Below are 15,464 nucleotides of genomic sequence, written 5' to 3'. Positions count from 1 at the left end.
ACGTTCAACTAGGAAATGCCTCATGTCTTTGTAATGAATGTGTCTTTAGAGGTGTTTCACCTCAGAGGACAAACAGAAGAGAAAACCAAAAAGAACATGAATATAGGTGTCAATGCATAGCAACTGGATCACTCACATGTTGCCACTGGAAAATAAATTATAGACTCTACAAATAGTCTGACAGTTTCCTAATGAGAACCAAACTGAACTAAACATGCACTCGAGATACTGTTCAGTCACTGCATTCCTGGGCATTATTCCAGAGAAATTCAAATATATATTTACACAAAAATTAATAAACAAATATTCACAGCAGCTTTATCATAGTACCCTCAAACTGGAAAGCATCCAGAACATGCAGATGCTTAAACAAATGGCGGCACATCCATCCTACAGAAGATAGCCCTACAATGAAAACAAAGAGCTATCGATACACATACACTGTGGATAAATCTCCAGGGAATTATTCTGCATGAAAAAAAAAATCCAATCCCCAAAGGCTGAATATTCAAAAATTTCATTTGTATCATAGGTTTGAAATGAAAACAAAAAAGAATAGAAATGGAGACCACTCTATTGGCTGTCAAGAATTAGCAAGAGGGTGCTAAAAGGATGTGAGACTGTTTGGGAACAGCTGCAGGAGTATTCCTGTGATGGAAATGTTTTCCATACCGAATCTACCGCTACTCATCGCACACCGAAGCTATGGTGGTGCTACAAGGTGCTGCCATAGGGGAAAACTGGAAAAGAAGATGCTAGCTCTTTGTGTGCTGTTCCTTACAACTTATGTGATCATATAATTATCTCAAAATTGAGCATTTTATTTAAAGAACAGAATGTTTTAAATGTTAACAATTCAGAGAAAAGCCCCTACTGGTCAAAGCAGGTGTCCCTTACCCTCACAAGACTGCCAATGAGTATGTCTCCTTTTGACTGATGACTCAGACACCAGAAAGAAATGGAGTATTAAGAAAGTCAACTTGAAAAACAAAATAGGAGTTTTTAGAGTCCATGTGCCCACCATGATTGACGTGTGTGCATGGTGATCGACCTATGTGCATGGTAACAGACCCGTGAGCCTGATAAATCTGTGGACGTGTTTTCTCTCATGTGCAGTTCAGTGTCCACAGTGATAGGGCTGTACACAGTGCTAGATATGGGTGTGTGCTTAGAGACCTGTGAAGACGATGGCAAACCTGTGCACCTTGTGCTGCCCACGTCCACAGACCCTCTCTGAGTTCCTTACCTTTAATCTCCTTGTCTTGCTCTTCTACTCTGGAGCACACAGTCCTAGTCAGGCTCTCCACCACAGTGTGCATCAGGTCGAATTCAGCAACATTGTACACATGAGTGCTGTCCGGCTCAGAGGCGATCTCCTGCAGCTCATTCAGGTCAGCATTTTTAACCCCTGTCATTGAGAATGAGAGGGAGGAGGATGATCTCAATGCCTCATTAGAAAGAGCAACTAGAGTGGAGTTCACCCAATCGGACTTTATCACAACCAAAGCATCCTCTACTTGGATGGTTGGATTGAATTATGGGTCCAATAACATTGAAGTGGATAAAGAAAATGTGGCATATATACATGATAATATTTTTCAGCCACAGGGAGGAATTATGTCATTTACAGGAAAGTGGATGTAAATGGAGATAATCATTTAATTAAGCCAGTCTCTGAAAGACATATACTGTATTTTTCTCATTTATTGTCCTAGATTTTAGGTACATATATAAAATCTTGTTCATAAATATGACATGAAAATACAAACCAAACTTTTTAGGGGAAGAAGGGGGACTCTCAAAAGGGGGAGGTGAAAGAAAAGGCAGGGTGGGAGGGTTGAGGGGGATATACTGAACGCACAGTATTTATTCATTAGAGTGTTTTGTTTTAATTCCAGAAGAAAGCATATGGTGGAGTGTGATGGCACACACTTTGACTCACAGCACTTGGGAGGCGAAGGCAGGCAGATTTCTGTGAATCCACAGCCAGCTTGGTCTACAGAGCAAATCCTAGACCAAATAGTACTACATAGTGAGGCTCCATTTCAAAAACCAAAGGAAATGAAAAAGGGAATGTTTCTTGTGAGTCGTGTCCTAAGTAATTAGGTAGTGATCTTGCTCAATGCACCCCAACAGGAAGATATCTGGTATATCTTCTATCTTCCACAAGTATCGCAGTATCAAGAGTAACTAAACTAGTACCCAAACTATCCATCTTCAGGTTTAAACTTCTGCAAAGTAAGTTTATTTACATTTGGAAGCATGCTTATAATCTCAGCACTCTGGAGGCAGGAGGACTGTCATGAGTTCAAGGCTAGCTTGGGCTACATTGTGAGTTCCAGGTGAGCCTGATCTGTAATGTGAGATGCTTCACCTCAAAAAAAAATAAAACTGGGAAATACTGCTAGAATGAAAACTTTATATACATAATTACTTTATATAGTACTAAACCACAGCGAAATATGGGTGAAGATATTTTTTAATGGACTCAAACACAATTTACTGCCCAGTGATCTCTACAAATTTTGATGGATCACATAAGGAAGTTCTGTTCCTTCTACTGTCTCTATTGAAGTGCGTCACCACAGGTAAAGCAGAATGCTGAGTGTCTGGAAGAAAGTGCAAAATCGTAGGACAAAGGCAGGGGCTGGAGACACTTGCAGTACGTTTACTCTGCCCCCAGCACTGCGCTGTCCATGTCATCGATGCACTCAAGCCTCACAACAATCACTGTTGTTTCTGCTGCTCTACACACGCACAGTTCACGAACTTGTCTGGAAAGCGTGCGGTGGTTTCACGACACCGTGCTGCCTCTCCAACGGTACATCACAAAAAGCAAAGGAACTTGGAGATGGAAAAGGAGAGGCACATGAGTAGGTTTCATGGCTGTGAGGGGAGATTTCTCCAAGAGTCAGCAAACAAGGAGGATTTCTTTAGAAATTCCTGCAGTGCCAACCATCTGAGGGTGTTAAAGAGGGGCATTTTAGATGTCCGCCAGAGACGCCTGGAGCAGCACGGGTGAGTTCTTATATGCCTGGCTGGGCCAAGGACACTTCTTTCACACTCAGCATGCTAAGTAAAAAAGCTTTAGTAGTCACTGAATTATGTGACTAGGAGGCTGCACGAGCAATAATATTGCTCATTTCCAGGAAGTTTCCAGAGAAGTTCAAACAACATCTAGATGAATTCACCAAGTTTTGTTTAAACACTCTTCTAAGGATTAGTAACAAAAGCATAAAATTCAGGATAAACACACAAAATAATCCTCCATTTGCTTTGCTCTTCTGCAGAGGCTTTCTTTACGGGATGACGGACTTAAGATATGTGTATCAGAAGTTTCTTGCCAAAGGGCTTCTAGAATACACAACCGAGTCAATATAACATCGATTGTGGGCTAAAACTTAGTGGAGAGAATGTTTTCTCATGTCATGCAAGTCTACACTTGATAGAAAAGATTTAGTCTCTCCCCCTTCCCATATTTTTGCTTCCCTGTCTTCATGAATAAAATACTTTGACTGTTGCAACTGCATGGAAAATAAAGGAAATCGTGGTGATGACTTGGAAGGAATTTGTGCAGTCAGGAGTTTTGCGCCACTCATCTTTGCGTCCCAGAGTTCACCACAATGCCTGGCACACAGTGAAGCAAGTGAGTCTTGAATAAAGCATTCTATAACCCACAATCTGAACAGCAAGTCTAAGAATGGATTATAGGCATTTTTTTCTCTCATTGGCAGCTCTGAAAGATGCACTGTTCAACTTCAGAGTAATAAATGTTAATGCCTAGTAAAAGCAACTGAATCAGTTCCCAAGACAAAAATGATAGCATGGTTTATTGCCCTTCTGTGTCCCAGGAGTATGCTGCTAAATACTCAACAGTCATCTGTCTGCCCTCATTTCCAGTATCTACCATGTTCTCTAATATAGATACCTACGCCTTATGTCAAGCACCTATGTGAGGTCCAAAGATGCAAATGAGGGCTGCAGTATACACAGCTGGACAGCTGGCTCTCGAAAACTGGTATGAGATGGCTCCTCCATACCGCTAGGATACAATACTCACCTTGTCTTCCACAACCACATGCAAGCAAAATAACAGGGATATAAAAATAACTAAGGCAAAGTTTGAATATGAGCCATTTTTAATTTTTTCCCTTGGACCTCTTTTATTTCCTCTTCTATGAATGGAAAAATGCAGCAGTAACAGTTGTATAGTGCAAAACAATATCCCCTGCTTACTTGAACAAAATAATAAACAAACAAAAATAAACAAAATAAACAAAAAATAAATAAATAAATAAACAAAAATAACTTTGCTTAGATGCACCATTTATGAGCATCTTGATTTTCAATGCTAAGAGTAATGGTGATACCTCTGAAATATTTGAGACCACCAGGTCCTTTACAGAGCACTTGGCAAGTGTTGACACTAGGTGGGGTATGGGAAGGAGAGATGAAGGTACTGTCTTACCCTCCAGTGACTCAGTGTTCAGAGAGGGTGCAGGGAGTTAGAAAAGAAGGGAAGAAGAATACAGTGTCACTGGTTTCTGCAGCTATTGTCAGACACGTCAAACACTGTAGGAAATAAGTCCTATGCCGGCAGTGATGGTGCACACCTTTAGTGTCAGTACTCAGAGACAGGCAGATCGCTGAGTTCAAAGCCAGCCTGGTCTACAGAGTGAGTTCCAGAATTACACAGAGAAACCCTGTCTCATAAAAACAAAACAAACAAAAAAGCTCTCTTCTTTCTGCCTGCTGATCCAGATGTAGAACTCTCAGCTCTTTCTCCTGCACCATGTCTACCATGCTTCCCACCATGATGACAATGGACTAAACCTCTGAACCTGTAAGCCAGCCCCAATTAAACATTTTCCTTTCTTTAAAAAAAAAAGTCCTAAAAAATAGTGACCAAGCAGCAATATGCTCTACTATAAAAAATAAGAATAAAATAAAATGTGTAAACAGGAATCTTTTAAGATCTTTCTCTAAGGAGAAAAACGAACCAGCCGTCATGGAAAGGGTACTCCAATGGGTCTGTCAGTCAACCCTGAAGAGCGTTTTCAAAGTACTGAGTCTCACAGATATCTCTGGCTGGTGTAGAACTCTCTATGTGGACCAGGCTGGCATGGAACTTAGAGAGACCTGCCTACCTTTACCTCCTACATGTTGTAATTAAAGGCATACACCACTATATGTAGCCTGATCTGGGTATTTTTTTAAAGCATAGCTTGCCAGACACCATCTCCCTCGTTATTTCAATTTCGTAGTGTGGTAGTTTGAATGAAGTGGAAGCCATATACCAATAGGGGGTGGTATTATTAGGAGGTATGGCCTTGTTGGAGTAGGTGTGGCATTGTGGGAGGAAGTGTGTCACCGGAAGTGGGCTTGGAGGTCTCAGAAGTTCAACCTAGGCCCGGAGGCTCACTCCACATCCCTGCTGCCTAAGGATCCAGATGTAGAACTCTCAGCATCCTCTCCAGCACCACGTCTGCCTGCATGCTGCCATGCTTCCCACCATGCTGATGATGGACTAAACCGCTGAACTGTAAACCAGCTCTAATTAAACATCGTAAGAGTTGCCATGGTTACAGTGTTTCTTCATAGCAATAGAAACCTGCTGTGGGATGGTCTGTATGTCAAATTACTCTGATTGGTCAATAAATAAAACACTGATTGGCCAGTGGCTAGGCAGGAAGTATAGGCAGGACTAACAGAGAGGAGAAAAGATAGAACAGGAAGGCGGAAGGAGTCACTGCCAGGACAAGCAGCATGTGAAGATGCCGGTAAGCCACGAGCCACGTGGCAAGGTATAGATTTATGGAAATGGATTAATTTAAGATATAAGAACAGTTAGCAAGAAACCTGCCACAGCCATACAGTTTATAAGCAATATAAGTCTCTGTGTTTACTTGGTTGGGTCTGAGCGGCTGTGGGACTGGTGGGTGACAGAGATTTGTCCTGACTGTGGGCAAGGCAGGAAAACTCTAGTTACAGAAACCCTAACTAAGTAAGTAGAATTGGAACAGAAGCCTGGTGTCCATTTCAGTACTGTATCCACTGATACCTTTCCTGACCTCTGCAGAACCTGAAAGTATTCTCTGCTGATGAAGAATACAGAAAGTCCATGAAAAGACAAGCAGGTTCTTGATAAGAACATCCTAATGAGACTAAAGATTGACACCAGAATAATTAACTGTGTAAATATAACTAAGTGGGTCATTCATAACAAGAGACTGTAAGTGTCTTCAGAGCCCTGGTGAGGGATTTGCTACACCATTTTGATTAATGTTTCGGTGTCCTTGGGAATCAGGCTGTCGTTTTATTTTGTTTTCTGCCAGAGTTTATTGGTCTCTGCTAAACAGAAGACCTTCCTCTTGCCAGAGAAATTGTAAACATTTTAATTGAAGGCAAAGCTTATCATGTAAATATTTTGTAATTATTCTGGATCTGTTGTGTATATCCTGTTTCATAAAATGATAGCTTTGAGAGTGCTTGATGCAAGTCGGCAACACCACATGTCTTTAATAGCTTCAGGCCTCTTAATTCCTTGAGTATGTGGGAAGTGATTTCTTCTAGTACAACTAGCAGACAGCTATAAACTGACCCTGAAGAGCAAATCCTGACTGATTAAATGGAAACAAATGTGAATCTAACTTTAGCACATCACTATATGCCTTTTCAAAAGTTTGGTGCTCAGTGTTTGTCTTAAAAGTTCCAAACACTGTGGTGTGCGTGACAGAATCACTCTTATTTTAAATGCAAGGAAGCTGGACTCAGATGGAAAGCCTGATACAGAAAGTGCTCTGGTCTCTGGCTTTCGAAGTGGTGCATGCTACACTAGTGGTGTGTACCTATATCCACAACGGAAGCTGGACCATTCGAGACACATAGCAACATCCTGCGGTTGGGTGTGTTGGCACCTGTAATCCCAACACTCAAACAGAAAGAGGATCCCAAGTTCAAGAGCAATGTCAGCTACTAGCCAGAACTGTCTTAAAAACAAACAATTGGTTAGATGGCTTGGAGGGGAAAGGTACTTCCTGCCAAGCCCAGTGAATTCCATTCTTGAGACTCACACGGTGGAAGCAGAGAACCAACCATCACAAGTTATCCTCTGAACACACATACACACACACACACACACACACACACACACACACACACACACTTTTCCACTGATACATGCTAAATAAAAAAGCAGTAAACACATACATAACAAAATGAGATTTTAAAAAGAAAGCATACCTATGGCAAACAGCTCTACACCAGATTCACGGAGATTTCTAGAGGGTGGGATAATATCATCTTGGGATTTTCCATCTGTGATTAAAATGCCGATCTTGGAAACCCCACTCCTCGATCCTGCTTCTGGTTTAAAGCTATTCTCAAAAATGAAGTTCAGAGCAAGACCTAGGAGAAATAAACACAAACCAAACATTTCTAATTAGAGTATTCTAGTTTGGAAATCGTATCCCCGTGATGAGTAGAGCTAAAAGGGTTTTTATTAGATGTGAGCCTTCATTTTCACAACAATTCGATAGAAGCTAATGAAAAGCCCAAATCCACTAGAATAAAGGTAATAAAAAAAATAACCTGCTATTGCATCAGAGTATACAACATAGATGATAACATGGTCTGGATTCTTCCTTAGACTTCTTTTCTTCAGAGAATGGAAAACATTGCAATAACAGCCAAGTTACTGCAGAATAATGCATTTCATCCATCTTAATAATATACTTCTCATGGATGAATCTTTAATAAGGATTTTTGTCTCTCACACAGCTATTTAAGAAATATGTTCTTTTTATTCTTTCTAAATTAATATATAAAACAACAACCTTCTTTATTACAAGAAATCTTTTAGACAACCAAATCACTCAACAAACATTTACTATAGTCTTGTTAAGTATCAAGAATTAGGTTAGATGATAAAACCTCTCCCTTTTTCTGTATCATAGATCTTACTTATTCGTTTCCTTTATTTGGGGACAAGACTAAAGATTGACTCTAGAGCCTCACACATGCTTCACTGAACTAACCATGAATCTACATGCCCAAGTGAAGTCTAAACTCATGCTACTACATTCTGGGGCAATTTTCACCTGGAAAGGAATAAGAAAACATGCAATATTGTATCTGTGTTTAATAATTCTTCACAGGTATTAAAAATTCCACTAGAGTATGCTTCCAATTGGCAAGGAGATTACTTATCAAGTTGCCAACCATTTGCCTAAAAGTCCATACTAAGATCTTCATGACTAAAGCTGAGCATCCAAACCATATGCTAGTGGAAGGCAACAGCTATTCTAAGGTTAAAATCTGTTCAAATGGTGCTGGAGATGCAGCTCCGTGTTAGAGCCCATGTCTAACCTGTACAAAGTCCTGGGTTCAATCCCGAGAATCAAAAGAAAGAAAGGAAGGAAGAAAGGGAGGGAGAAACAGAGGGAGAGAGGAAGAGAGGGAGGGGAAGGGAGGGAGGGAGGGGGAGAGAGAGAGAGAGAGAGAGAGAGAGAGAGAGAGAGAGAGAGAGAGAGAGAGAGAGAGGAAGGAAGGAAGGAAGGAAGGAAGGAAGGAAGGAAGGAAGGAAGGAAGGAAGGAAGGAAGGAAGGAAGGAAGGAAGGAAGGGAATCTAGAATTTGGTGCTAATTTGGGGAATATTATTATCTCAAATATATCTCAAATATTATTCATCCTTCTCCCTTCTCTTCTGGAATTCCTGTTATCCGTGTATCTATGCAGCTGTTCTATAGTCCTTGGATTTCTAGTTTGGGTTTTTTTTTTCCTCTTTTCTGTTACAGAGCTCGTCAAGCTTAGAGATTCTTCATGAGTCATGGCCAGTCTACTAAACCCATCAAATATGTTCTTCATTTGTTTTATAGTGGATGTTTATTTGGTTTTTGTTCCCCTCCTACAGCTAGTATTTCTTTTGGATCTTTTAATTGAATTTCCATCTTTCTCCTTGTACTGTTCCTTTGTTATTGTATGTCATCTACTTTATCCATTAAACTCATTAGTGCACTAAAAAACTAAAATAATCCTAAATAAATCACATCTACCCAAACCACTTATGCTCAGGCCACATATAATTTTAATATTAATATAGCTGTATTAATCACTTATTAAAAATACTAGTGGGCTAAAAGTCTTCAAATATTTTCATGGTAATTAGTAATTGAAGTTTCAAATAAGAAAAAAGAAAAAACCATTAATTAAAAATAAGATAACATTGAGTGTGAAGATGCACACTCAGAATCCCACCACTCAGGAGGCAGAGGCAAGGGATGGCTGAGTTCCAACCCTGCCTGTTCTACATAGCTAAGCTGTCTCAAGAAAGAGAAAGGAGAGACTACCAAGGTGGTAAACACCAGGAAGCTGCTGACAGCTATTGACTTCCACGATGGCTTCATTTTCTTCTAGAGCCTAGCTTCCTAAACTGTGGGGCACATGAACCCCTATATATCTGGGGTAATGAGGCTGGCCAAAAAAAAAATCCACCAACAGTTAAGATTTCTGAATACACTGGACCACAAATTAACTCAAAATCAAATATGCAATGAGTCAGGCAAGAGGGCACACGTCTTAAATCCCAGCACTGGGGAGGCAGAGGCAGGATGATCTCTGTGAGTCTGAGGTCAGCCTGGTCTACACAAAGAGTTCCTGGTCAGCCAGGGCTACAAGTGAGACACTGTCTCAAGTAAATACAAATAACTAGGTATATAGATAGATGGATAAATAAATCATATGTAATGAATCTGAGGTGTTTCTGGCTGCACTCACCCATATCACATCACACAGTGCATCGCTGCAGCCTTACTTCTGGGTGCATAATATGCACACAGCACTGTGTGTACCATCATGTCCCACCATGCCAATGAACACTGCCAACACCTGGGTCCAGATTCAAGGATATTGTGTGCTATTAACTGCAGTCTTTTACTGAAGATAGCAAGTTTCCTACTTGTATAGAAAATATAGTTGTGGGGCTAGAGAGATGGCTCAGAAGTTAGGAGCACTGGATATTCTTCCAGAGGTCCTGAGTTCAATTCCCAGCAACCACATGGTGGCTCACAACTATCTGTAATGAGATCTGGTGCCCTCTTCTGGAGTGCAGGCAGAACACTGTATACATAATAAATAAATAAATAAATAAATAAATAAATAAATAAATAAATAAATATAAATAGATATAAATAAATAAATAGATCTTAAAGAAAATGTACTTGTTTAACTGTGGAAAACCAACATTTTTAATATTTTTCTGTCATCACACCTCAGAATCTAAGTATAAAATCAGTATATCTTGGATTGGATTATATTAAGTCTTAATAATCTGATAAAAAAAAAAAAGGCCATCTAAGAGCTTTTGATGTTACATGGTTTAAAAAAACACTATGCCACCTCTTAAAAAAGAGCAAAATAAAGTAATACAATTGCTCTTCCGCAAAATATTTAGCTAAGAATGAGCATTAAAGAAAACATACCTGTTAGAGTGTTCCCTCCTTTGTAGGGAAGGCTTCGGACAGCATCAATCACTTCATCTTTGGTGTTAAAGGCATTCAAGTGCCACTCTATTCTGGGGTCCCCACTGTACTGTGCCAGTCCTGGAGAGAAGGAAGAGAAAACTGGAAGTTACATGCTGCTCAGGATCACATGACCACTCTCCAAAGTGTGATGACTCAAGGTATAATCTGTCTGCCGTCCTTTTCTTTGCCTGGCAATGTGCTTTCAAAGAGAAGTCCTGGCATCAGCTAAAGGAGTCTAGATGGATGTATCTAGGAGTGGAGGAGTTCACATATTTTCTAGTTATTTAGAAGTTATTGAATAACAAGGTATTTGGCACTTAAATGCAAAAAGGCTGGTCATGTGTAGATGAAAGGTCCAGATTTATTTCCTTTCATTCTCAAAGAAATGATATTCCTTAATAATTACTTAAAAGTTATGACTTTTTATACAAAATGTATTATTTTATTGCTTAGAATATGACACAAAGATTTACAAGAGTTTTTTTTTTCTTTTTATCTTAACTAGAATTACCTTGACAAAGATTATAATGCCAAGATGATATTTCCAGCTTTTCAATGCAACATTTCCCTGGACTTGGCTGCTTCTTTTAAACACAGATGGCTGTGTGATGAATTGTTATGCAAGCTATGTTCTAAAGCTTCATAATTATTAATAGTAAAAGGAGGAGTAAACACAGAATTAATGTTTTCAATAGTCAAGTGAATGGTAGCATAAACTGGAAAATTTGTAGAGATAATATAAAATTGTTAGGAATAAATATTTATTGATCTGAATATGTGTGTTCAGGAACAACAGCGTAGTTGATCCTTCAATAACTTTGAAAGTAGCTTCGTAAAGGGTTTCTGAATTTCTTAAAAATCTTCCCAGAAATTTTGTAACAGCAACTAGCTTCTATGGTCCATAAGGTATACCAATTCGTGTCTTCTCAGAGCCCACGTTGAATGCTGTGACCAGGTTTTCCAAGAAATTCCGCACCAGCCTGAAGTTGAATCTCCCAATGCTCCATGACCCATCCACCAGGATGACAATGTCAGCGATGGCTGGAGTCTCACAGAAGAATTTTACTTCTGCAAAGTGCAGACCACAAAAGCACATGTGTTACTGTCAGAACTTTTAGAAGTGGGAGTCAATTTCAATGTCACTCAGATAACTTAGTGCTAAGAACACAATAAAGTTCCCATCAACGCTGCCATCTTTTCTGTAACTCTTCCCTTAAATTCATTCTTCCAAGGAAAAATGTGTAGTAATGGTTGGCAGCAGACTGGAGGGTTCTGGAAAGCATTAGCAAAGTGCTGTCAGGTTCGGGCCAACCTGGCAACTCACCCTGCTGTGTGCTTTAGAAAGGGGTGTCTGTACAAAATCTTCCAGCCTTGGGCTTCAGCCTGTAGATTCTTTCCAGGAAAGGTCTCAACAGTGTCAGGTAGGGCCATCCTCCCGGGTTGGGCGAATGGCCAGGAAGCGCAAAGGCCCTGAAGAGCCTAACTAGATAAACCAAGTCTAGGTGTTTAATCTAAAAAATGGCACAGCGACCTTTGATGAAGTAAGGTGCTCCTTTGGAAAAAAGAAAATGGAGGAAGGGCTCAAGGACTTCCCAAGTCTATTTTGTGTTTTGTTGCTATTGTTGTAGATTTTCATATTACTTCGATGTGACAATAAGATTTTACCCATATAGACGGGCTAGGTAACTGGTGTTTTCAATAGCTCAGTGAGTACTTCACATAATGATCCATAAGGAAAACATGTTGTTGGCATGGTACCACCAGTGTCTGACCATCAGGGATGGTGCCCATCCACTGCAGGAATGCTGGGAAAGAGGAAAAGAAAGCTCTTTTCACAACCATAGATGGCTGTCTAAGAAAGCAGAGGTCTGTGCTTGAAAAAGTGAAAGCCATCTCCATTCACACAGAGCCGAGATGGTAGGATATCCCTAAAGTGGTTTCTAAATCCTTGAAAATATTATGGCACTTTTAGTGTCTTATCTGGCATTGTTTCATACTATGGATTATCCTACCCATAACTGCTCATCCTTGCTGGATTTTCATACTAAAATAGAAGTAATTATGTATGTGTGCCCATGCATGCATGCAGATACATGCTCTTATTAATTTTAATTTTTGCCAGTCCAGAAAATCCCTACTTGGTTTATGCCTTAACATTAAAATGACAACATAACAATATTTGAAATATAATTTGCATATTGAAATCCAAAATGCAGAAAATCACCATCAGCCATAGGCAAGATTGTGCTCACTGGCACCACAGTGACAAGACCATGTGGGGGAGGTTGGGGGGGCAACTGCTATCTTGATTGAATTTTTCAAGTCTGCTACAAAGGAGGGAATTCATATGTAGTACTGTGAGCATGGTCAAAATCCATAGTTAGGAAAGTCATCAGCCCTGGGAGAGAACCTTTTGCTATTTTGCTAAACAATCATGGTGTCAAACTGCCTTCTAAACATTCATGTTTATATCCCCAGATTTGTGTTCTCTCAAACTTGGTCAGAGATGCTCTTTAAGGCAGTGGGGAATGGCTAATGCAGAAACTCTTTTTTTTTTTTTTTGGCTTTTTTGAGATTTGGGTGCCTGTCCTGGATCTCACTTTGTAGACCAGGCTGGCCTCGTACTCACAGAGATCCACCTGGCTCTGCCTCCCGGGTGCTGGGATTAAAGGTGTATGCCACCTCCACCCAGAAACTCTTAACAGCTCAAAGTGCTGAAAAATAAATGTCTCTGAGTACATGGCCACAGATGGAAAATCTATATCAACCACCCTATCCAAGACTCAGGGAAGATCATGGAAGAGGAGGCAGAAAGAATGTAAGAGCCAAAAGATGGGGGTATATGCTGTGAATGCTTTCTTCTGGAGATGGCGCGGCAGTCATACACATAAACTAATAGCGGTTATGATGGCCTGCGCAAGATCAAGCCAGTAAAAAATTCCAGCATTAAGTAAGGAGGGGCTCCTGATACCCACCACTAGCTGGGGAATTCCTGACAGTTTGTTGGTGACTGTTGAGGAAGGCAGAGTCACCTTGAATGGGTGGGTAGGCCGCTGCTCCAAGTGGGTGACACTACATCCACGTGCAGATGGGCAGCACTGATTGGATTCAGTGGGTCATGACAAAAAAAAAAATGAATTTGGAAGAGAGATGTGTTGGGGAAGGTGGGGGCTGAAGAGGGAGGGAGGTGGATATGACCAAGATAGATCATATATGTGTATGAAATTTTCAAAAACTGAAAAAACAAAATGCTTCTTCCATCATAAAAAGGCAGCCGAACTACTATGGCTGGCAAAAGAGACAGGCAGCTTAACAAATTTGTCTTTGCATCTACCATACCACATTTACTTAAAGGAGCTTGATTTCTTTTTTCCAGACATAAATATGCATGGAAGACCCAGATCCTTTTACCAGATGCTGGGAAATGTGCTTGCCAAGGGAATACTCCAGTCTTCATTGTGGAAGCTCAATAGTACAACTCAATCCAGAGCGATTACTTACATTTTTGGCCCTAAATACCCCTTATTTAATAGAAGAAAGACACCAGCTTTGCACTGGACCCAGCCCTAATATAACTTTAAACAGTCTAAACCAGATACTGCCACAGTCCATGGGACAGAAATTCCTTAGCTTTTTGGTCATAATCTGGGGAAGTCGTTATCTTATTATGCTTCAAGAACTCATTTTTTATTAGTTTTTAAATGAAGAACACCTACTCACAAATGGTGTGGTTTTGTTTCTTTCAAAACGTCTAGAAATATTATTAGATAATTGGAAAAGGTACAAAATATTTTTTTAGAATTTTCTTTTGGCTTACACTCTCTTGGGTTTCATGGCTGCCTGTTTTTTGCTGAGCTAAGGATTGAACCAGGGGCCACACTCATCTGAGGCAAGCACTCTCTCACTGAACTATCTTCTCAGGCTTAGGAAAGATGATAGAGTGAAAATTCCTTCTTCTTATTCAAAAGAGTGAGGAAGCTTAACTTTTCTATTTTCAAAATGATTTCCAATAAAAATATCTTCTTCATTAAGCTCACTCATAAACAAATTATATCTAGGCCCAAAGTATAATATAAAATTAATTGACTGTAAGTCAAAATACTGATAACTTTAATGATATTCAAGCTTGAAAAGTTGTTCACATAAACAAAAACACTTTAAAGAAATTTTTTAAAGCCAAGCATGGTGGTTGACACCTATAACTACATCACTAGAAAGTCCGAGGCAAGAGGATCACCAAGATTTGGGGTTGTATGGGGAGACTATCTCAAACAAACAAACAGAATAAGAAGAAAAATGATAGATTACACCAAGAAGAAACATTATACAATCAGGAAAACTGAAAAGCATTCCTTTCAAGAGTAAAGAATCAGGAGCAGACACTCTAGAGGACAAGAAATAATGGTCAATGAGTGAACAAAGAAATATTTGATTATTTTAGTGGCCAAAACAAGATCATAGTAAAATATAATGTATGTTCATTCAACTGGCAAAAATTAATAGATGCATTGCCACTTACTAATGCTCTAAAGATGAAAAATGCTTAAGAATATATTTACCAAAACATACATAGAAACAGTGGTTCAAGTCAGAGAACACCGAAGGAAAACTCCACTCACACACGTATAGAGACGCCTGTGTTCGTAAGTTAGAAAACTCAACATAGTAATGATATAAATTATGCTGAAGTTGATCTGAAGATTCAATTTCATCCCTAATAAAAATCCAGTTAATACACATCCTGGTTTGCTTACTGGTGCAGGGGTGAAACACTGACCAGAACCAACTTGAGGGGGAAAGGGTTTATTTCAGATAATCGGTTCCAGTCCATCATTGAAGGAAGGCAAGGCATAAACTTGGGCCAGGAACCTGAAGCAGAAACCAGGGAAGAACACTGTTTACTGGCTTTCTGCCTTGGCTTGCTCAACTACCTTTCTTCTATAG

The 15,464-nt window shown here is 39.8% G+C and overlaps 1 protein-coding gene across 4 annotated transcripts in view; it reads right to left on the bottom strand.

Annotated features, from left to right (window-relative positions):
• The window catches only part of Col14a1 (collagen type XIV alpha 1 chain), a 198,454-nt gene that overhangs the window by 132,065 nt on the left and 50,925 nt on the right, over positions 1-15,464 (bottom strand). For all 4 annotated transcript variants that reach the window (XM_028871912.2, XM_028871908.2, XM_028871910.2 and 1 more), the window contains exons 6-9: positions 11,433-11,588; positions 10,479-10,598; positions 7,243-7,407; positions 1,247-1,408 (exon numbers count right to left, since the gene is read on the bottom strand). In XM_028871912.2, the coding sequence (XP_028727745.1) occupies positions 1,247-1,408; positions 7,243-7,407; positions 10,479-10,598; positions 11,433-11,588 (603 nt within the window). The remainder of the gene's footprint in view (positions 1-1,246; positions 1,409-7,242; positions 7,408-10,478; positions 10,599-11,432; positions 11,589-15,464) is intronic.

This window comes from Peromyscus leucopus, chromosome 20, assembly GCF_004664715.2.
Source record: "Peromyscus leucopus breed LL Stock chromosome 20, UCI_PerLeu_2.1, whole genome shotgun sequence".
In the NCBI taxonomy this organism is placed as follows: Eukaryota; Metazoa; Chordata; class Mammalia; order Rodentia; family Cricetidae; genus Peromyscus; species Peromyscus leucopus.
The sequence above is the reverse complement of the archived record's forward strand: the minus strand, read 5'-3'. Positions and strand labels throughout refer to the sequence as shown.